Source organism: Pan paniscus, chromosome 17 (genome assembly GCF_029289425.2).
Source record: "Pan paniscus chromosome 17, NHGRI_mPanPan1-v2.0_pri, whole genome shotgun sequence".
NCBI lineage: Eukaryota > Metazoa > Chordata > Mammalia > Primates > Hominidae > Pan > Pan paniscus.
The window spans coordinates 24,125,371-24,149,142 of record NC_073266.2 but is presented as its reverse complement, the minus strand read 5'-3'; the positions used below and the strand labels follow the sequence as shown (position 1 = coordinate 24,149,142).

The 23,772-nt window shown below is 42.3% G+C and overlaps 2 protein-coding genes across 3 annotated transcripts in view; both read right to left on the bottom strand.

Annotated features, from left to right (window-relative positions):
- Positions 1-19,212, bottom strand: part of MC2R (melanocortin 2 receptor) — a 33,505-nt gene extending 14,293 nt beyond the window's left edge. Inside the window, exon 1 of one of the 2 annotated variants that reach the window (XM_057300444.1) lies at positions 19,135-19,212. The gene's annotated coding sequence lies outside the window, so the exon portion shown is untranslated. Of the gene's footprint in view, positions 1-18,992; positions 19,042-19,134 lie in introns of those variants that run through there. The other variant, XM_057300445.1, reaches the window with a different exon arrangement.
- Positions 19,213-23,072: 3,860 nt separating this feature from the next.
- LOC106634016 (large ribosomal subunit protein eL42-like) lies at positions 23,073-23,427 on the bottom strand. Its single transcript, XM_014342271.4, has one exon. The coding sequence runs from the start codon at positions 23,418-23,420 to the stop codon at positions 23,145-23,147; it is 276 nt and encodes a 91-aa protein (XP_014197757.1). The 5' UTR covers positions 23,421-23,427; the 3' UTR covers positions 23,073-23,144.
- Between the last annotated feature and the right edge of the window lie 345 nt (positions 23,428-23,772).

The following is a 23,772-nucleotide window of genomic DNA, read 5'->3' as shown; positions in this document are numbered from 1 at the left end:
GAAGATAAAAAACAGTTAGAAATAAAATAAGCATCTGTGATTTATTTAAATTTAAATAAATATAAATTATTCAAAATCCAGGTAGCAATTTTTATTAAATATAGGTATCTAATATTACTTTAGACCTTGTAGCTATGAAATGTGTTATCACTTAATATCTGGAGCAAGGAACACACTCTCTGCCTTTAAGACCTAAAAACATGACTGATTTATGACTCAGTGGCCTTGAACAAATAATCAATGATGTTTACAAAGATGCATATACAATGGTATTCACTGACTTGTTATATCAAGCAGTGAAAAACTAAAAACAACATAATAAACTGGTGATTAAAGATTAGTTAAATATACTCGGCAAGTCCATACAATAGAATGCTACATGACAATTAAAATCACAGCTCAACATACCTTGAAATAATAAAGGCAGAGGCAGAACAGAATGCCAGAATAGAAGGCTCCACTGATTGTCCCCCTGCAAGGACACCAATTCAACAACTATCTACATAGGTAAAACACCTTCATAAGAGCCAGAAATCAGGCGAGCCCTCATGGTACCTGGTTTTAACTTCATATTGCTGAAAGAAGCACTGAAGAGGTAGAGAAAACAGTCTCAAATTGCAGACACCACCCCCCCTACACCCCCCAGTGGTAGCGTGGTGTGGAGAGCATCTCTGGATGCTGGGGGAGGGAGAGCACAGCAATTGTGAAACATTGAACTCAGTGGTGTCTTATTAGAATAGAAAAGATAACCAGACTACACTCGGCTGACATCCAGCCACGGAGCAAGCCTTTAGACCAGCCCTAGCCAGGGGGAATCGCTGACCCCAATGGTCGGAACTTGAGTTCCCGCAAACCTTGCCACAGAAAGCTACAGTGCTGTCAGTCTCTAAGTAAACTTGAAAAGGCAGTCTAGACCACAAGGACTGTAACTCTTAGGCGAGTCCTAATGCTGAACTAGGCCCATAGACAGCGGACTTGGGGGGCGCACAACCTACTGAGATACCAGCTGGGGTGGCTAAGGGAGTGCTGGCATCACCTCTCCTCTAACTCTAAGCTGCACAGCTCATGGCTCCAAAAGACACCCCTTCCTTCTGCTTGAGGAGAGGAGAGGAGAAGGAAGAGTAGGGAGGACTTTGTCTTGCATCTTGGATATCAGCTCAACCACAGCAAGATAGGGCACTGGTCAGAGTTGTGAGGCTTCCATTCCAGGCCCTAAATCCTGGACAACATTTCTAGACACACCCTGGGCCAGAAGGGAACTTGCTGCCTTGAAGGGAAGGAACCAGTTCTGGCAGCATTCATCACCTGCTACCTGAAGAGCCTTTAGGCCCTGAGCAACAAGCAGCAATACCCAGGTACTACGTTGAAGGCCTTGGGTGAGCCTGAGACTTGCTGGCTTCAGGTGAGACTCAGCACATTCCCAGCTGTGGTAGCTATGGGGTGAGATTCCTTCTGCTTGAGAAAAGCTGAGGGAAAAGTAAAGGGGACTTTGTCTTGCACCTTAGGTACCAGCATAGCCACAGTGGAATAGAGTACCAAGCCAGCTCTTGGGGTCCCCGATTCTAGGGGTTGACAAATGGACAGCATTTCTGGACCAGCCCTGGGCCAGAGGTGAGCCCACTGCCCTGAAGGGTGATTCCCAGAGCAGGCAGCATTCACCACAACCTGACTGAAGAGCGCTTGCAAACAAGGAAACATCGGTGGTAGGCTGGCAGTGTTCCCTGTGGCCTTTGGTGATGTTGGCTACAGGGTAAGGCTCCTCTGCCTTTCGGAAAGAGACGGGTGAGTGGGAAAGACTGTCTTGTGGTTTGAGTGCCAGCTCAGCCACAGACAATAGAACACTAGGTAGACTTCTAAGGTTTGTCACTCTGGTCCCTGACACCTGGATAGCACCTCTGGACCTAACCAGGACCTGGGGGAACTTCCTGCCCTGAAAGGAAAGACACAGGCCTGGCTGGCTTTTCCACCTGCTGATTGTAGAGCCCCAGGGCCTTGAGTGAACACAGGCAGTAGCCAGGGAGTGGTTACAGCAGGCCTGGGGTGAGACTGAGTGCCGTGCTGGCTTTGGGTCTGACCCAGCCCAGTCACAGTGGTAGTGACGAGGTGCTTGCGTCACTCCACCCCCAGATTTAGGTGGCTCAGAAGAGAGAGAGAGACTCTGTATGTTTGGGAGAAAGTAAGGGACAAGAACAAGAGTCTCTACTTGGTAATCCAGATAATTCTCCTGGATCTTGTCCAAGACCATCAAGGTGGTACCTCTATGAGTCTGCAAGAACCACAGTGTTACTGGGCTTGGAGTGCCCCCTAAAGCAGATACAGCTTAGATCACAACTCCCAAGTTCTTTTAAATATCTGGAAAGCCTTCCCAAGGACTGGTACAAACAAGCCCAGCCAGTGAAGACTACAGTAAATACCTGACTCTTCAGTACCTAGACACTGATGAACATCAACTAGCATCACCAACATCCAGGAAAATATGACCTTGCCAAATAACTAAATAAGGCACCAATTCTGGAGAAAAAGAGATATATATGACCTTTCAGACAGAGAATTCAAAATGCTTGTATTGAAGAAACTCAAAGAAATTCAAGACAACAGAGAAGGAATTCAGAATCCTATCAGATAAATTTAATAAAGAGATTGAAATAAAAAGAATCACGCAGAAATTCTGGAGCTGAAAAATGCAAGTGGCATACTGATGAAGGCGTCAGAGACTTTTAATAGCAGAATTGATGAAGCAGAAGAAAGAATTAATGAGCATGAAGACAGGCTATTTGAAAATACACAGTCAGAAGAGACAAAAGAAAAAAGAATAAAAAAAATGAAGCCTGCCTATAGGATGTAGAAAATAGCCTCAAAAGAGCAAATCTAAGAGTTATTGGTCTTAAAGAGGAGATAGAGAAAGAGATAGGGGTAGACAATTTATTTGAAGGGATAATAACAGAGAACTCCCCAAACCTAGAGAAAGATACCAATATGGAAGTAAAAGGTAATAGAACATCAAGCATATTTAACCCAAATGTGACTACCTCAAGGCATTTAATAATCATACTCTCATAGATCAAGGATAAAGAGAGGATCCTAAAAGCAGCAAGAGAAAAGAAACAACAGTGGAGTTTCAATACACCTGGCCCAAACTTTTCAGCAGAAATTTTACAGGCCAGGAGAGAGTGGCATGGTATATTTAAAGTGCTGAAGGGAAAAACTTTTACCTGAGAATAGTATATTCAGTGAATATACCCTTCAAACATGAAGGAGAAATAACAACCTTTCCAGACAAACAAAAGCTAAGAGTTCATCAACACTAGAACTGTCCTACAAGAAATGCTAAAGGGAGTACTTCAATCAGAAAGAAAAGGATGTTAATGAGCAATAAGTAATCATCTGAAGGTACAAAACTCACTAATAACATTAAGTACACAGAAAAGCACAGAATATCATAACACTGTAACTGTGCTGTGTGAACTACTCTTATCCTAAGTACAGAGACTAAGCAATCAATAAAATATAATAACTACAACAAATTTTCAAGACATGGACAGTACAAAAATATGAATAGAAACAACAGAAAGTTAAAAAGTGGGGGATGAAGTTAAGGTGTAGAGTTTTTGTTAGTTTTTGTTTTGCTTGTTTGTTTATGCAAACAATGTTAAGTTGTTATCAGATTAAAATAATGGGTTATAAGATAGTATTTGCAAGCCTCTTGGTAACCTCAAACCAAAAAACATACAATGGATACACAAAAAACCAAAAGCAGGGAACTAAATCATATCAGCAGAAAATCATCACTTTTACTAAAAGAAGACAAGAAGGAAAAAAAGAAGGAAGAGAACACCAGAAAGCAAATAACAAAATGGCAGGAGTAAGTCCTTACTTATCAATAATAATATTGAATGTAAATGGACTAAACTCTCCAATCAGAAGACACAGAATGGCTGAATGGATGAAAAACAAGACCCACTGATCTGCTGCCTACAAGAAACACACTTCACCTATAAAGACACACATGGACTGAAAATAAAGGGAGGGAAAAAGATATTCCATGCCAATGGAAACCAAAAAAGAGTGGGAATAGCTATACTTACATCAGACAAAATAAATTTCAAGACAAAACTGTAAGAGACAAAGAAGGTCACTACATAATGACAAAGGTGTCAATTTAGCAACAGGATACAACAATTTTAAATATATGCACCTAAGACTGTAGCACCTAGCTATATAAAGCAAATTTATTAGCACTAAAGAGAGGGACAGGCCCCAATACAATAATAGCTGGAGACTTCAACACACCACTTTCAGCACTGGACAGATCTTCAAGGCAGAAACTCAACAAAGAAACATCAGATTTAATCTGCAGTATATACCAAATGAACCTAATAGATATTTACAAAACATTTCATCCAATAGCTACAGAATATACATTCGTTTTCTCAGCACATGGATCATTCTCAAGGACAGACCACATGTTAGGTCACAAAACAAGTCTTAAAACATTCAAAAAAATTGAAATAATGTTAAGTATCTTCTCTGACCACAATGGAATAAAACTAGAAGTTAATAACAGGAGGAATTATGGAAACTATACAAATACATTGAAATTAAACAATATGCTCCTGAATGACCAATGAATGAAGAAATTAAATAAATTGAAAAATTTTTTGAAACAAACGATAATGCAAACACAACATACCCAAACCTATGGGTTACAGCAAAAGCACTACTAAGAGGGAAATTTATAGCTATAAGTTCCCACATCAAAAAAGAGGGAATGTTCCAAATAAACAATTTAATGATGCACCTCAAAAAACTAGAAAAGCAAGAGCAAACCAAACCAAAAAGTAGTAAGAGAAAAGAAATAATAAAGATTAGAGCAGAAATAAATGAAATTGAAATGAAGAAAACAATACAAAGGATCAAAGAAACAAATAGTCGATTTTTTGAAAAGTTAAACAAAACCGACAAATCTTTAGCCAGACTAAGAAAAAAAGAGAGAAGATATAAATAAATAAAATAGGTAATGAAAAAAGAGACATTACAACTGATGCACAGAAAATCATTAGTGGCTACTATGAGTAACTATATGCCTATAAATTGGAACATCTAGAAGAAATTGACAAATTCCCAGATACATATAACCTAACAAGATTGAACCAGGAAGAAATCCAAAACCTGAACAGACCAATAACAAATAGCAAGATTGAAGCCATAATAAAAATCTCCCAGTAAAGAAAAGCCCCTGACCCAATGGCTTCACTGCTGAATTCTACTGAACATTTAAAGAAGAACTAATACCAATCCTACTCAAACTGTTTTGAAAAATAGAGGAGGAAGGAACACTTCCAAACTCATTCTACAATACCAGTATTACCCTGACACCAAAAACAGACAAAGACACATCAAAAAAAGAAAACTATAGGCCAATATCTCTGACGAAGAAATCCATCCCCCCCACCGACTGCCCCACTGCCAAATACTGGCAAACCAAATTCAACAATATATTGGAAAGATCATTCATCATGACCAAGTGGGATTTTTTCCCTAGGATGCAAGGATGGCTCAACATATGCAAACCAATGCAAAATACAATGTGATATATCATATCAATGAATGAAGGACAAAAACCATATGATAATTTCAATGATGCTGAAAAAGCGTTTGGTAAAATCCAACATCTCTTTATAATAAAACCATCAAAAAAACTGGGTAGAGAAGGAACATACCTCAACATAATAAAAGTTATACACAACATACCCACAGCCATGCAATCCCTATCAAAATATTAAGGACAATCTTCACAAAAATAGAAATAAAATCCTAAAATTTATATGGAACCACAAGAGACTCAGAATAGTCAAAGCTACCCTAAGCAAAAATAACAGAACTGGAGGAATCACATTACCTGACTTCACATTATACTAGAGAGCTGTAGTAACCAAAACAGCATGGTACTGGTATAAAAACAGACACATAGACCAATGAAACAGAATACAGAACCCAGAAATAGATCCAGACACCTATGGTGAACTCATTTTTGACAAAGGTGCCAAGAACATGCAATGGGGGATAGACAATCTCTTTAATAAATGGTGCTTATAAAACTGGATATTCATATGCAGAAGAATAAAACTAGACCCCTATCTCATGCCATACACAAAAATCAAATAAAAATGGATTAAAGACTTAAATATAAGACCTCGAACTATGAAACTAATACAATAAAACATTGGGGGAAATCTCCAGGACATTGGTCTGGGCAAAAATTTCTTGAGTAATACCCGACAAGCACAGGTACCCAAACAAAAATGGACAAATGGGATCACATCAAGTTAAAAATCTTCTGCACAGCAAAGGAAACAACCAACAAAGTGAAGAGACAGCCCATAGAATGAGAGAAAATATTTGCAAACTACCTATCTGACAAGGGATTAATAACCAGAATATATAAGGAGCTCAAACAACTCTACAAGATAAAGTCTAATAATCTGATTTTTAAAATGGGCAGAAGATTTGAATAGATGTATCTCTAAAGAGGACATACACATGGCAAACAGGCATATGAAAAGGTGCTCAACATCATTGATCATTAGAGTAAGGCAATGCAAAACTACAATGAGATACCATCTTACCCCAGTTAAAATGGTTTATATCCAAAAGACAGGCAATAACAAATGCTGGTAAGGATGTGGAGAAAAGGGAACCCTCATACACTGTTGGTGAGAATGAAAATCAGTGTGACCATTATGGAGAACAGTTTGGAGGTTCCTCAAAAAATTAAAAATAGAGTTACCATATGATCCAGAAATCCTACTGTTGGGTATATACCCAAAGGGAAGGAAATCAGCATATTGAAAAGATATCTCCACTCCTATGTTGTTGCAGCACTGTTTATGATAGCTAAGATTTGGAAGCAACCTAAGTGTTCATCAACAGATGAATGGATAAAGAAAATATGGTACATATACAAAATGGAGTACTTTACAGCCATAAAAATAATGAGATCCTGTCATTTGCAACAACATGGATGGAAGTGAAATAAGCCAGGAACAGAAAGACAAACATCACATGTTCTCACTTATTTATGGGATCTAAAAATCAAAACAATTGAACTCATGGGCATAGAGAGTAGAAAGATGGTTGCCAGAGGCTGGAAAGTTAGTGTATGTGTGGGGTGGTTCTGGAGGGAGGTGGGGATGGTTAATGGTACACAAATAGTTAGAAATAATTAATAATACCTACTATTTGATAGTACAACAGGGTGACTATAGTGAATAATAACTTAATTCTACATTTTTTAAAATAAAAAAAATGCAGCCTTAAAGGAAAATTTTAAAAAACAACAAAAAGGAGGATGAAAATGCAGTTTTAATATCTCTATTAAAGGTATGTTTAAAGCTGTGCTGTTTCTTAGATCTCTATATGATAACATCCGTAAAAGAGAGTTTAGGTTTTTAAGAATTGTAGATTTTTTTTTTCATTTCCACAGATGTCTGCTTGTATTTTGAGTCACCCTGTTTCTTCTTCCAATGAAATAAACCCACTCAAAACGTTTTAAAAATCATAATAGGCCAGGCACGGTGGCTCATGCCTGTAATCCCAGCAGTCTGGGAGGAAGAGATGGGCAGATCACAAGGTCAGGAGATCGAGACCATCCTGGCTAACATGGTGAAATCCCTTCTCTACTAAAAATACAAAAAAAAAAAAAAAAACTAGCCAGGCGAGGTGGCGGGTGCCTCTAGTCCCAGCTACTCCGGAGGCTGAGGCAGGAGAATGGCGTGAACCCAGGAAGCAGAGCTTGCAGTGAGCTGAGATAGCGCCACTGCACTCCAGCCTGGGTGACAGAGCAAGACTCCGTCTCAAAAAAAAAAAAAAAAAAAAGTCATAATAAAGGCCATACGTGGCAAATTCACAGCTAGCATCATACTGAATGGGGAGAAATGGAAAGCCTTTCCTCTAAGATCTAGAACAAGACAACAATGCCTACTTTTACCACTTTTGTTCAATATAATCCTGGAAGTCCTGGCAAGGGCAATTAGACAGGAGAAAAAAAGGAAAAAAGCTGGAAGTATCATGCTACCTGACTTCAAACTATACTACAAGGCTACAGTAACCAAAACAGGTACAGTAACCAAAACAGTAACCAAAACGGTACCATGGTACTGGTACCAAAACAGACTTATAGACCAATGGAGCAGAACAGAGACCTCAGAAATAACACCACACATCTACAACCATCTGATCTTTGACAAACCCGACAAAAACAAGCAAGGGGAAAGGATCTCCTATCCATTAAATGGTGCTGGGAGAAAACTGGCTAGCCATATGCAAAAAAACTGAAACCAGGTGCCTTCCTTATACCTTACACAAGACGAATTAAATACTTAAATGTAAAACCCAAAACCTTAAAAACACTAGAAGAAAACCTAGGCAATACCATTCAGGACATAGGCATGGGCAATGACTTCATGACAAAAATGCCAAAAGAAATTGCAACAAAAGCCACAGTTGACAAATGGGATCTAATTACACTAAAGAGGTTCTGCACAGCAAAAGAAACTATCATCAGAGTGAACAGGCAACCTACAGAATAGGATAAATTTTTTGCAATCTATCTATCTGACAAAGATCTAATATCCAGAATTTACAAGGAACTTAAACACATTTACAAGAAAAAACAACCCCATCAAAAAGTGGGCAAAGTATATGAACAGACACTTCTCAAAAGAAGACATTTATGCGGCCAACAAACAAATGAAAAAAAGCTACCATCCTGGCCAACATGGTGAAACCCCGTCTCTACTAAAAATACAAAAATTAGCTGGGCTTCGTGGCATATGCCTGTGGTTCCAGCTACTCAGGTGGCTGAGGCAGAAGAATCGCTTGAATCCGGGAGGCAGAGGTTGCACTGAGCCGTGATCGCACCACTACACTCCAGCCTGGCAACAGAGCGAGACTCCCTCTAAAAAAAAGAAGCTCAAGATCACTGATCATCAGAGAAATGCAAATCAAAACCACAAAGAAATACCATCTCATGCCAGTCAGAATGGCGATTATTAAAAAGTCAGGAAACAATAGATGCTGGCAAGGCTGTGGAGAAATAGGAACACTTTTACACTGTTGGTGGGAGTGTAAATTAGTTCAACCATTGTGAAAGACAGTATGGTGATTCCTCAAGGATCTAGAACTGGAAATACCATTTGACCCAGCAATCCCATTACTGGGTATATACCCAGAGAAATATAAATTATTCTGGACAGGTGTGATGGTTCACGCCTGTAATCCTAGCACTTTGGAAGGCCGAGGTGGGTGGGTCACGATGCCAAGAGATCGAGACCATCCTGGCCAACATGGTGAAACCCCATCTCTACTAAAAATACAAAAATTAGCTGGGCATCATGACTCACACCTGTAGTCCCAGCTACTCAGAGAGCTGCGGCAGGAGAATTGCTTGAATCCTTGTCTTGTTCCAGATCTTAGAGGTGGAGGTTGCAGTGAGCTGAGATTGTGCCATTGCACTCCAGTCTGGTGACAGAGTAAGACCCCATCTCAAAAAAAAAAAAAAAAAGAAAAAAGAAAAAAATATATAAATCATTCTACTATAAAGATACATGCACACGTATGTTTATTGCAGCACTATTTACAAGAGCAAAGACATGGTACCAATCCAAATGTCCATCAGTGATAGACTGGATAAAGAAAATGTGGTACACATACATCATGGAATACTATGCAGCCATAAAAAGGAATGAGATCGTGTCCTTTGCAGGGACATGGATAAAGCTGGAAGCCATCATCCTCAGCAAATTAACACAGGAAAAGAAAACCAAACACTGCATGTTCTCACTCATAAGTGGGAGTTGAACAATGAAAATACATGGGCACAGAGAGGTGAACAACACACACCAGGGCCTGTTGGGGGGTGGGAGGTGAGGGGAGGGAACTTAGAGGGCGGGTCAATAGGTGCAGCAAGCCACCATGGTACATGTATACCTATGTAACAAACCTGCACGTTCTGCACATGTATCCCATTTTTTTTTCTTAGAAGAAATAAAGAAAAAAAAGAAAAGAAGAAGTCAAATTAGCCTTGTTTGCAGATGACATGATGCTATACTTAGAAAAACTTAGACTCCACCAGAAAACTGTGAGAGCTGACAAACAAATTCAGTAAAGTTGCAGAATACAAAATCAACATACAAAAATTAGTAACACTTATATACAACAACAGTGAACAATCTAAAAAAGAAATGAAAAAGTAATCCCATTTACAATAGCCTCAGATAAAATTAAATACTTAGAAATCAACCAAAGAAGTGAAAGATCTCTATGAAAACTATAAAACACTGATGAAAGAAGTTGAAGAGGACACCATAAAACGGAACAATACGCTATGCTCATGGGTTGGAATAATTAATATTGTTAAAATTTCCATACTACCCAAAGCAATTTACATATTCAATGCAATTCCAATCAAAATACCAATGACATTCTTTGTAAAGATAGAAAAAAATCTAAAATTTATGTGGACTCGCAAAAGACCCTGAATAGACAAAGCAGTCTGGAGCAAAAAGAGCAAAGTTGGAGGAATCACAGTACCTGACTTCCAAATTTACTACAAACACATAGTAACAACATCAGCACGGCATCAGAATAAAAACAGTTACACAGATCAATGGAAGAGAATAAATAACCCAGATATAAATCCATGCATTTACAGTCGACTCACCTTCGACAAAGGTGCCAAGAACATACAATGGGGAAAGGACAGTTTTTTCAGTAAATGGTGCTGGGAAAACTGGATATCCATATGCAGAGGAATGAAACTAGGCCTCTATCTCTCACCAGACACAAAAATCAAATCAAGATGGATTAAAGACTTAAATCTAAGACCCGAAACTATGAAACTACTTGAAGAAAACATTGTGGAAATGCTTCAAGACACTGGTCTCTGCAAAGATTTTTGGAGTAAGATCTCAAAAGTATAAGCAACAAAAGCAAAAACAGGCAGGTGGAACTATACCAAGATAGAAAGCTTCTGCACAGCAAGGAAAACAATCAACAAAGTGAAGAGACAACTCACAGAATGGGAGAAAATATTTGCAAACTCTCCATCCAGCAAGAGATTAATAACCAGATTACATAAGGAGCTCAAACAACTTAGCAGCAAAAGAAAACCAACAAATAATCCAATTTAAAAATGGGCAAAATATCTGCACAGACATTGCTCAAAATAAGACATACAAATGGCCAAACAGGTATATGAAAAATTTCAAAGCATCACTAATCATCAGAGAAATGAAAATCAAAGCTACAATGAGATATAATCTCACCCCAGTTAAAATGGCTTATATCCAAAAACGGGCGATATCAGATGCTGGTGAGGATGTGGAAAGAGGAACCCCCGTACACTGTTGGTGGGAAGGTCAACTACTATAGCCACTGTGGAGAACAGTTTGGAGGTGACTCAAAAAACTAAAAATAGAGCTACCATATGATCCAGCAATCCCACTACTGGGGTATACGTTGAAAAGAAAAGATATCAGTACATCAAAGAGATATCTGTACTACCATGTTTATTGCAGCATTATTCACGAAAGCCAAAATATGGACTCGACCTAAGTGTCCATCAGTGAATGAATGAATAAAATGTGGTATATAAACATAATGAAATATTATTCAACCATAAAGAAGAATGAAATCTTGTCATTTGCAGAAACATGAGTGGAACTGGAGGCCATTATGTTAAGTGAAATAAAGCAAGCACAGAAAGACAAATGTCCCATGTTCTCACTCACATGTGGGAGCTAAAAAAGTAAATCTCATGAAGACAGATAGTGGTGGTTACAAGAGCCCAGGAAGGGTAGAGGGGAGAGGGAGATGAAGAGAAATTGACTAATGGGTACAAATACATGGTTTGATAGAAGAAATAAGAGCTAGTGTTTAATAAATCAGTAGGGTGACTATAGTTTACAATAATCTATTGTACATTCCAAAATGGCTAGAAGAGAAGAATTTCAATGATTCTAGCGTAAAGAAGAGACTTTAGGGTGATAGATATCCTAAGTACACTGATTTGATCTTTACAAATTATATGAATGTATCAAATTATCACATGTACCCTGAAATTACATACAGCTATTAAAACTACATACATATACCAGTTTATAAAATTGCAGTTCAACGGTGCAGGAGCTTCTTTGTGTGTGTGTGTGTGTGTGTGTGTGTGTGTGTGTGTGTGTGTGTGTGTATGTGTATTTCAAGCAAAGGCATAGAAAAATCCATGACATCAAATTTTAATGGTGGTTATCACTGGGTGGTAGAGCTATGAGCTATTTTTTAAATAAACATTTTATTTTAGAACAGTTTTAAATTTATGGAAAAGTTGCAAAGATAGTACAGAGTCCCCACAAACCTCACACCCAGTTTAACATCTTACATCATGTTAACATCTTACCTGAGTATGGTGCATTTATTGCAACTAGTGGACCAATATTGACACACTGTTATTAACTAAAGTCCATACTTTATTCAAATGTCCTTAATTTTAACCTAATGTCCTTTTGTGTTTCTGGGTCTCATCCAGGACATGGTATTATTACCTTTAGACATCATGTCTCCTTAGGCTTCTCTTGGCTGTGACAGTTTCTCAGACTTCCCTTGCTTTTGATGACCTTGAAATTTTTAAGGAGTACTGCTCAAACATTTTGTAGAATTGCCACAATTGTGTGATATTTTTCTCATGATTAGACTGGGGTTATGGACCTTGCGGGAGGAAGACCACAAGATGTAAACTATCATTCTCATTACATCACATCAAGGGACACGCTGTCAAGGTGACTCATGACTGGTGCTAACCATGGTCACCTGGCTGAGTTCATGCTTGCCAGGTTTCCCCACTGCAGTCAGTGTTTCCTGCACACTGTTTCCATAATGGATTCTTTGGAAGGAAGTCAGAATGCATAGCCCTCACATACAGAGCAGAGAGTTCTGCCCCACCTCTTTGAGGGTGGAGTGTCTACATAATCCATTTGGAGTTCTTCTGCATGGGAGATTAGTCTATCCTTCCCTATTTATTTATTTATTCAATCCTATGTTTCTATCAGTATGAATGCATGGACAACTATTTTATACTTTAGATTATAATCCAATGCTATTTGATTTGTTTCATTGCTTAAATTGTTCCAACTTTGGCCACTGGGAGCTCTCTCAGTTGGCACCTGTGTCCTGTGCCAGACCTGCATCACTGTGGCTTTCTGGAACACTTATTTACTCTCTGGCACTGCAAGATGTTCCAGGCTCAACTTGTTATTTCCTGACATAGTCATAGAATAAGCCACTTCCCCCAGGGATCCCTGATTTCATCCAGTGTAGAATGGTATTAGAAACCAAGATCAGAGTGCTCAATGTACTTGTTGCTACTGGGGTGCCACTTAAATTTTAATAAAGTCTATTATTTATTTTTTCTTTCATGGATGATGCTTTTCATGTTATATCTAAAAACACCAAATCCAGTGTCATGGAGATTTTCTTCTATGTTTTCTTTTAGAAGTTGTAAGTTTTGTAATTTTCATTTAGGTCTTTGATCATTTGGAGTTAAGTTTTTTCTGTAAGGAATAAGATCTATGTTTAAAATAATTTTTTCCTCATATGAACGTCCAATTGTTCCAGCACTGTTTGTTGAAAAGTCTACCCTTTTCCCATTGAATTGCTTTTGTGCCTTTGTTGAAATCAGCTGGCTATATTTGTGTGGGCCTGTATTTGTGTGGTCCTTACTGTTTCATTGATCTGTTTGTCTGTTCTTTTGCTAAGAGCACGCTGTCTTGATTACTGGCTTTAGAGTAAGTCTGAGAGTTACTCAGACTTACTGTGAAGTAAGGAGTGACAGTCCTCTGACTTTGTTGTTCTTTTTCACTGTTTTGTTGGCTCTTCAAGCTCATCTGCTTTTCCACAGAAATTCTGGAATAAGTTTATTGACATCTTCAAAATAGCTTTCTGGACTTTTGACAGGGATTGTGTTGACTCTGTTGATCAAGTGGAGAAGATTAAAAAAGTGTGTTTCTTGCTGTTTTGCAAGTTTTCTGATTTTGGTATTTAAAACATATACTACAAAGTGCCTGACGGGGAGCTTGTACAGCTTCCTGCAGCCTGCCTGGAGGAGAGACAGCTGCTGCCAGAAGGTTCCCTGACCAGGGGCTGCTGGTCCCTGGTCTAGTCCTGGCTGGGCTGAGGCTGCTCCAGTTATGCTCAGCACTAGGGCTCCCTTCAGGGCACCAGGCATCTGGAGGACGGAGAGGCAGCTTGGAATCTCTCAATCCATCTGCTTCTCATCACAACAGTGTTTGCCCCAAATCATGCCAGCCACAGTGGGGGAGCTGGCGGATGCCCCTGTGTCCCAGTGTCTCTCCTACAAAACCAACACCAGTCACCACCCCATCATGGGTGAAACCATCATCCCCAGAAAATGCTTCCTTTTTGAATTCTTATCTTTTACACCTGAGACCAGGTTGACATTGGCTCACTTAATCCCATGATTTATGATTTATAAAAAGCAGTCAGCGTGGCTCAGCAGGGAACACAGGCAGGTGCAGTTGCCTTAGGTGAGAGTGTGAAGCAGCAAAACCCCAGAGCTGGGGTGATTGCTAGAGCAAGGAGGCCAGTGACAGTAGCAGGGACTAGGGGCCAAAGGACACAGGGACAGGAGAGGAACTGAGGGCCGGGCAGCCGAGAGCAGGGGCCAGAGTGTCAGGGAGCAACCCAGGCAGCCTGCAGCCTCTCCTGGAGCTCCCTTTTTATTAGATAAAGAAACTCCATCAAGTCCTTGTTTAACCTTAAAAATGAGTACTAAATTCTTCCCTGCACAGTCCCATTTTCATTCTCATCTCTGAAATGGCTCAAAATTTCCCCTTTTGAAAAAGCATAAACTAGTTTATAACTGGTTTAGTTAGCCAAACAAATGCCATGAAATAAAAGGATGTCAGTAAAGATCTGCTTTTTCTCCCAGATGAAGGCTTTAAAATTTGCTGGGTATCTTTGGACGAGTGCCTGGAAGACTTCTCTGCCTTACCTAGCTCCTATTCGCCCCACCTTTAAAAAGTGGCCGAGTCCAACCCAATCAGACCCCAGGGCCACCATGAGTGCAGCGGGTAGCTTTGGCTTCTGGACCTTGCTCTGGAGACACTGGCTTTGCGCCATCTATGGCAGGGTCTCCATCCTAGGGTCTGGGGGATGTTAATTGGGAAAAAGGAGATTGGGGCATATGAGGAGGGCAGCAGGAAGAAAGATTTAAGATCTTTTGGGGGCTTTAATCCAAGTAATCACTTAAAGAATTGGCAGTTTTTAGCACCTCTAGGATCCAATTTTAGGTTATATGTCATTGGAAATCCAAAAGCTACAGGAAACACCGTACTGCCTATGAACATCTAGCTGAGGAGGTAAGACATGCACAGCTGAGAAAGAGGACAGGTGAGCCTTTGGTCACTTGCAAATTGGGGTCAGAACTGCTCCATGGTTTGGAGGGCATGGAAAAGAATTGGCTTCACTTAGGAGTGCTTTAGGTAATTCATTCTGTACTGTGTTGGGCCCACAATGCATGTTCAGCAATTTTACTTAATACTCAACCAGGTAAAACAGCAGATTCCAGGATACCTCAGTACATCCTTACAATTCTGCACTTTAAGGGCAATTTGATTTTGCCATGGTTTCTCTTGCAATGTTAAAGGTTGGAGACAGGGCAGAGTGAAAGGTATTCTCTCTTAATGCTCCAGTTACACATAAAGGGTAGGTGTTCCTATTTCCTGCTCCCCTGCCTATATTATAGATAAGAAAAGTGAGGCTCAGGGAGGTTGGGTTCCTTGCTTAAGGTCACCCAGCTGCGAATCTGCCTCATTCCAAGGTCTGTGCTCGCTTGGTTATTCCAAAGAGCCCGAGAGGCTGAGTGTTTGGAAGCAGGACAAGCCTAGCTCTGAAACAGGTATGGGTAGGAGGACCGGGTCAGGTTGGGCCAAGAGCTGTGGGAGGAGCTGGGAACTGAGGGGCTCAGGACTCTGAGGCTGTTTTGGTGCTAAATAAAACAAAATAACAACATAGCACCATAATAAAACTTGTAGATTATTATTAATCAATTAATCAATACTCTGTTGAAATAGGAAAAATTCAAGGACAGATGAATTTCTACTTTGTTTTCTGCTCCTGGACTGTCCCAACTGCTTTGCTAGGGCCCAGTCACTGTCTCCAGCTGAAGTCAGTTTTCCTTGAACTTACTGATGTTGATCTTACAGAGTTATAAGTTACGCTTATCACTGTGAAGACTGGCTGCAGCCAGCAGAGCTCGCTATGGTAGGCAATGGCTCATCTGAATCCAGCGCACATCTTGTTTTGAATTCCGCATAGGCTCAATTATGAGAGGCCTTCAAGGGAGCCTTATTTTGGGGGTGGCTTTATTCTTTTTCCCCATGCCAGGCACAGGCAGAAGCGTCTCTTGGTGTGATCATCTTGCAGGCCGCTGGGCAGGTTTACAGCTTTTCCGACACTTCACAGAGCACTGCTGCTTACAGTATAATTTCTTTTTTAATATACACAAGACTGGAAATTAGGCATGAATGACAATGTGATCACATCTTAGGATGAGCAAAGGAAAGTCCCGAGAATGGAAGCTTTTGCAGGAGCTCACAGCTAGGGAGGCATGAAGCCCAGGCTGGAGTGTTCTGGTTGGAAATCAGTGTGATGCTCACCTCCCTGCACAGCCTCACCTGGACCACCACCTTCCACCCGCTCACATCTCCCGTCCTCTGAGCTTCACTGCTCATGGCAGGCTTCCTCCATGGTGCCTTCCTGCCAGTGTGACCCACTCGGACCTTTCCCTGCCATGTCTGTGCTGCTCACACAAATGCTTGCCGCCCCCAGGTTTTGATGCTGGGACACCTACTAGGTTGACTTAGTCTCTATAGTTTGCACATGTTGTTTTCCCACCAAGTCAGGCTCTGTGTGTTACCCATGCTGCTAGCACAGAGATTGGCACACACATATTTTGAGTTGAGAACTTACTTTAAAACCATCTTCCAAATTTTGTACCCTGGCAGCTCAAAGTCAGAGAACAGAGAAATTAAGACTTTAGGACTCCACCACACTTTAGGGCCCACTGGGTGGGTCTGCACCAGCACTTGCCTGTCTGTTCACACGTTCTCTCTCCCTGAGCCTGGACACGTCCTTCCTCACTTCTCACACTCAGCACTGTGTCCTTGCCCAAGTACAGACTCTCCTCCATTGCCCCCGCATCCCAAGGGAGCCCAGGGTCGCTGCCCGTCTATGCACCTGTAGCCGTTTGTTCTTATTTCTACAACGGCATTATTCACATGAAAACCCTGCAGATGGATCTGAGTTCCTTAGGATAAGACCTGCCCTGACCATGTCTGAGGCTGAGCCCTGCAGACAACCTGGTCCACAGCAATTATATTTGCGTAATGAAGGCAAGGAATGTGGCTTACACAGACAAGAAAGCTCTCATTAAAATGTATTAGACACTAAGGATTCCATAGGAAACATACCTGGGATCATTAACAAGGTAAAGAATAGGATTTTTTTTTTTTTTAAGATGTCTTAAGTTGCTCTGAGGCAGTGAGAGGGCAATTTGCTGCTGAGCAAAAACCTCCTCTGCCAGAGATTCAGGATCCACTGAGAAGTCAGGTTGGCTTTGGAGCTATCTACCCCATTACCCTGGTTCATGCCCTCCTCCGCCCCTGCCACGGCCTAAGCGGTGTCCCAAAGGCAGGGTGAGGGCTCCCATCTCCCTGCTCCCACAGCTCTTTGTGGGTGTGTGTCCTGTCTGGGAGCTAGTGTGAAGTGTTGTCTCAGTGTGCGCTGTCCTCAGCGCCGGGGCTCCAGGAGGCTCCACTCTGACTTAGGCTTGCAACAAGGCCCAGCACATATGGGTTCGGTACAGCTTGATCCAGGCATGAATGTGTGAGCAGAGCCTGTGACCACCGCTTCACTCCCACTCCGGGGATGGGGTGGGGAGGGCATGTGAGGAGCACTCCTCCTTCTGATCTGCTCAAGGCTGTACTCTCTGGACCCCTTTGTACCCCTTTCCCATTCCTATCCCTTTCGGACTTTTTGCATGCATGTATGTATGTATGTTTACAAGTGTGCACATGTATGTGTGTATGTGTGTGTGTATGAGTGTGTGTGTGTAAGTGAAGAATGAGGACAGTTATCTGAAGGCAGCTTAGACAAACTGAAATATGAAGAAGAGCTGTTTAATCGAAAGCCTGGGCCTCTTTTCTAGGTAACACGTGCCCCCCGACAGAGCCAGCCAAAGGAAGGTGTGAGCCCCTCATGATGGCAGTGACTGCATGCTTTCTGGGTGCAAACACTTTGCAGGAGTATGTGATAATCAGTATGCTTTTAGTTATTGTTTATCCTGCGCCCCATGTTGCTGCCTAGGAAGGTGGAGGACGACTGAGCTAGTGGTTGAGAAAGGCACAGAAAGTGTGCGTGCATCTCCCTGAACTGTAACGTCACACGTGTGGATGGTGGAGTTGCTTAGACACCAATGCCTGAGGTTCAGGAAGCTGCCGCATGCCCACGTCTTTGTGGCGCTAAAACCCCCGCACTCTTACACCTAGAAAAGCTGATCAGGTGAAGGGGCTAACTCCAGAAGTGATAATAGAAGCATGATTTGTTTCACCCCTAATTCTATTAGGAAAAAACTGGCTGTAGTCCTTGAATAGAGCTCAATGACAATTTGAAGAGTACTAGAGAAGCCAATAAATTCATTAATAGGGAAGACTGTTTTAGCTAGACAAAAAGGTAATAGCCTTCATTGTAGTAGTTTAATTAGAAAAATAACAAACTCCCTTAGGAAGGATGAAAGCCCATAATTAAAAAGATGAGCTATTTGGAGGAATTCTGAATAGTACCTCTTCTCAGATTTGTTCCTAGCTGCTCTATTCATGGTCCAAAAGCACTTAACAAGCTGAGGAATTAGTGGAAAATGTACTTACCTTCAGCTCTGAAGCAGGAACTTTCTGGGCAAAATGAATGAGAAGGAATGAGCTCGGAGAGAAAAGCAAGCAAGTGGACCTTGGGCCGGCAAGGGCCGGAACACATGCATCACCGGAGAGACAGCTAGATTGTTATCATTACCTTGAATAAATGTCATCCCACATGAACTGTGCATTTCTGGTAATGTGAAGTTAGAGAAATGGAAAGACACAGGCAGATGAAGACATAATTTCCATGAGCTCAGCTAGTCAAGGTTACTTCCAATGTTTATGACAATGCTTCTAGCAGATTATGGAATTGTCATCTTGCTCTTTTTAAATGCCACTTTAGAGTTGCATTTAGTTCCAAAAAGAACTAAGGAATTAAATAAATCAGGTTTTTGAGAAAATGGTTTTGGAAGAATTTGTTTTAAAACTTCTAGCAAACTTCTTGATATATCTTGCAAACATTTGGCTCATTAGTCTCATTAAGAAGAAGGGAATAGCCCCATTATCCCTATTTCACAAGACTAAACAATGAGAATGAGGGAACTGCGTGCTCAAGTGCACATATGACGCATGGGTCCAGACAAGAAAAAAACCCTGTGTTCTGCCAATGCTTCTCTGTCCAAAAACTTCACAGAAACCGCCATAGATAAGAGCCATCATTCAAAGCAAAATTCTTCCGTTTTAGGGTGCAATGCTGTGTGTTTTCTGCCTGCCAGGGCCTGCAGGGAAGGGCTACTGTTGGTGTCAGTCACAGCAACAGGAATGCTGAAGTGTGGAATTGGGCCAAGTTTCCAGATGGTCCTGGGTTTTGGGGGCTGGGGCCAAACCAGTGGCTTTTTCTGAAATGTGAGCTTCCGCCCCAAGCTAAAAAGTGTTCACACGTGGGTGGTCTGGAAAAGACCAAAGAGAGAGGCCTGAGTTGAATTTGCCAGGCGGGTAAACACAATTTTATAAAGTGGCTTTTCCTGGCCTGTCACTGAGGCAAAGCGTGTTGTCCCCAGGAAGTCATGGACCCAGGATCATCCCAGACTTTGACTGTTTCTGAGTAGGTGTGTGCCTCCGCAACATGCCCTGCAGCTGAAATCCGGCGTTCCACAGGCCTCTTTCCCCTCCTGAGTCATGTAGTTGAGATAACAGAGAAAAGCAAGGCATTGCCTCCAGAAAGCTACTGTATTATCTGGAAAAGTAGAGACAACTCGTCCTTAGCCCTTGTACTTGCAGAAGCAGAGGCCCTTTGTCAGAGATCTGTGGATCTGATTAGGCTGATTGGGAAAACCGGTGGCCAGCCCCGGGGAGTGGGACATCAGGCAGGCTGCAGACGATGGGAACACTGTCTGGAGGAGGCGAGCCTGGGCCAGTCCCCTGGGTGGGACCTGGGCCACTCTGATTGGGAGGGACAGAGAGAGACTTCCAGCAGGGGGAAGGTTGCCTAGGGGTTTGGCTAAGCCCTGCAAAGAGAGTAGCTATTGCTATTTTAGTTCTTCCATTTTGGGGGCTCATCTCTCTCCAATTTTTAGAGAAAAGGGGGCAAAAATCTCTTGGAAGGAGCAGAGTAGAAATGACAAAGGGTTTAGAACCAGAAGACATGGGGTCAGAGTTCTGAGTGCCAGGCCTCTAGGACTCCATTGCCTGGTGTAAAGCGGGCTGTTGTGAGAATTCAGACCAGGTTCGTAACAGTGCTCAGGGAAATCTAAAACCATATACCAATACCTATGGTTTTTGTTATAACCCTGTCCAAACACTCTTGAAATAGTGGTATTTTAAAAGAAATATCTTTGCTGTAGGGAAACCCATTCAGCTGGTGATCATTGGAAAGCAAACTTGTAAGTGGAGATGCTGGTAGATGAACTCTGATGACCATGTTACAACTGCGCCACCATTCCGTCACCAGCCCAGTCTCTCTCTCATCCCAAGAGATACGATGGAAAAGGGGGAATTTTAGGGAGCATTCAAAGGGCTTCTGTATGCACCCTTTTTTCTCTTCTCACACAATCGTATACAACTCGGTCACTTTCACAAATACAACTTCCTCCCCAGTGCTTGTCCCTCTCATGGAAAAGCTAAAGAGGCAGAGAGAGAGAAAGAGTGAGAGGGTGGGGGAGGCTTGGGAGGCAGAGCAAGGGGAAAGGAGATGCAATGGGGAAACAGAAGGGGACAGGAAGAAGAGACAGGGCCAGGGATCTGTCTTTTGTGTTTGCAGGACTGCCCCATTCTGACATAGAAAATGCTGGGGTTGGAAGGTAACTCACAAATGTCTTTGCTGAAATCTGCAGTGGAAGCAATGGTAAGAATCCACAGTGGGTTTCCTATGTGCCAGCCATGATGAATGTTCTCAGTGCTGTACATATCTCGACATTTAATCTTCTCAGCACATGTGTGAAGTCACCTTACAGACCCCATTTATAGATGGGGATCTGAGAAGTTCAGTGGCTCTACAGAGGCCATGATAGCACTTAAGACTTTCCTGTAAGAACGATGAGGAGTCAAGACTAGGATGACATGACCTGATTCAGGCTTTAAAGGATCCTCTCCACGGGTTATAGGGGCCAGAGGGGAGACGGGACAGTGGTAGAGGTGGGTGCCTGGTGGGAGCTGCTTGAGGAGGAAATGGGAAGTGAGGAGAGGAGACGGCAAGCATGGACAAGCTCTTATGAAACATTTATATTTAAATTTTAAATAAATATTGTATATATTTAAGGTGTATACGATGTTTTGTGTGTATACTTACAGTGGACTGCTGACTGCAGCCAATCTGCTGAACATACCCATCTGCCTGCAGTTGCCTTTCTGTGTGTGTGGTGAGAACACTTCAGATCTGCTCTCTTTGCACATTTCCTTTTTTTTTCTTTTTCTTTTGTTTTGTTTTGTTTTGTTTTTGAGATGGGCTCTCCCTCTGTTGCCCAGGCTGGAGTGCAGTGGCGCCATCTTGGCTCACTGCAACCTCTGCCTCCCAGGTACAAGCAATTCTCCTGCCTCAGCCTCTCAAGTAGCTGGGACTACAGGCGCACGCCGCCATGCCCGGCTAAGTTTTTGTGTTTTAGTAGAGATGGGGTTTCACTGTGTTGCCCAGGCTGATCTCGAACTCCTGAGCTTAGGCAATCCATCCGCCTCGGCCTCCCAAAGTGCTGGGATTACAGGCGTGAGCCACCATCCCCTGCCCTTCTCTTTGCACATTTCAAGCATACAACACATGATTAGCTACAGTCACCATGCTGTACCTCGGGCCTGCAGAACTTACTCCTCCTGTACCCCTGAAACTTCATGGCCTTTGACCAACATTGCCCCAGGACCCCACCCCAGGCCCTGGCAGCCACCCTTCTCCTCTCTTCCTAAGGATTCGGCTTTTTAATTATTCTACATAGAAGTGAGATGAAGACATGGCGAGGGCTTTCAGAAGTTTTGATGTGAGAAGGTGCGGAGGGGGAGTATTTTGACGTGAGAAGGTGTGGAGGGGGAGTGGATAGGGAGTAAGTGGGGCCTGTCTTTTTGGAAAAGACCTCGTGGGTAGGTAACTTGTTTGTGGATGAGAGTATCCAGCAGAAAGCGTGGGCTTGGTCAGCAGGTCACAGTGCAGCAGAGATGGACACACATTCCTGAGCAGGCAGGGGGCGGATCCTGAGCACTAGAGGAGAGGGTGACCTTGGCCAGAATGGCGAGACAGCAGGCACAGCTGTAGGGAGGCCGTAGCCTGGTGGAGGGGAGATGAGGGCCTGCCTCTTGATTGCATATTTTCTCACGGAAGTACGAGGCAATCTTATTTTAGTCTGATATATAAACAGTTGTGTAACTGTTCCAATATCTGAGCTACCCCAGTGAATTAGGAGGGTGTATTTGACATATGAGCATGGCTGACAGGGCTCACTAAAGCCATGCCACCCAGCCTAAAGAGGACCAGCCAAGGACTCAAATGTAGCTCCCACCCATAAAGTCAAAGGAAGCACATTTCCAGTCTACATTTCCCATTTGGGCCCACTTTTCAGTCTTCAAGGAAATATTTTGAAATCCATTTGTAGAACACCTCCACTTGCACAAAAAGCCCCACAGTAACGATTGGCACAGAGCTGGTGCTCAGTAAGACTCTCCTTGAGATTTTATTGTCTTCATAATAAAAGATGACACTTAGAATAGGATCACTTGACCCTTTCTCTTCTTATCTCCTCCCAGTTAAAAATGCTTGCATCTTTTGATAGCCAGCATTCTCTTGGATCTGCAGTTGGGCTCAACGCACTCAAGCCTTAGCACAGTATTCTTTGTAGTTTTAGCCTTTTTCCGGAAAATCGGCTTAGTCTGCCCACCGTAGCCACTCTGCTTCCTGTCATAACCCCACTTTCCCTGGGCATACAGAGAATCCTTGCCCGTCTTGTACTGTGTCACTTTGTGGGGTTGGTGCTTGCCACACTTCTTACAGAAAGTCCGGTGGGTTTTAGGGACGTTAACCATGCTTGCATGAGCGCTATCGGCACGGCAAGAAAGAAGAGGTGCTGGAAACAGAAGTATCTTCTTTTGCTTTTTGAGACACAGTCTCACTGTGTCACCCAGGCTGGAATGCAGCAGTGCAAACTTGGCTCACTACTGCGTCGACCTCTCAGGCTCCAGCAATCCTCCTGCCTCAGCCTCCCGAGTAGCTGGGACTACATGGATGTGCCACCATGCCCAGCTAATTACTGTATTTTCTGTAGTGATAGGGTTTTGCCATGTTGCCCAGGCTGGTCTTGAACTCCTGAACTCAAGTGATCTGCCGCCTTGGCCTCTCAAAGTGCTGAGATTACAGGTGTGAGCCACCGCACTTGGC

Coding starts and splice junctions, on each gene's coding strand:
- LOC106634016 (XM_014342271.4), bottom strand. CDS start 23,420: ATGGTTAACGTCCCTAAAACCCACCGGACTTTCTGTAAGAAGTGTGGC.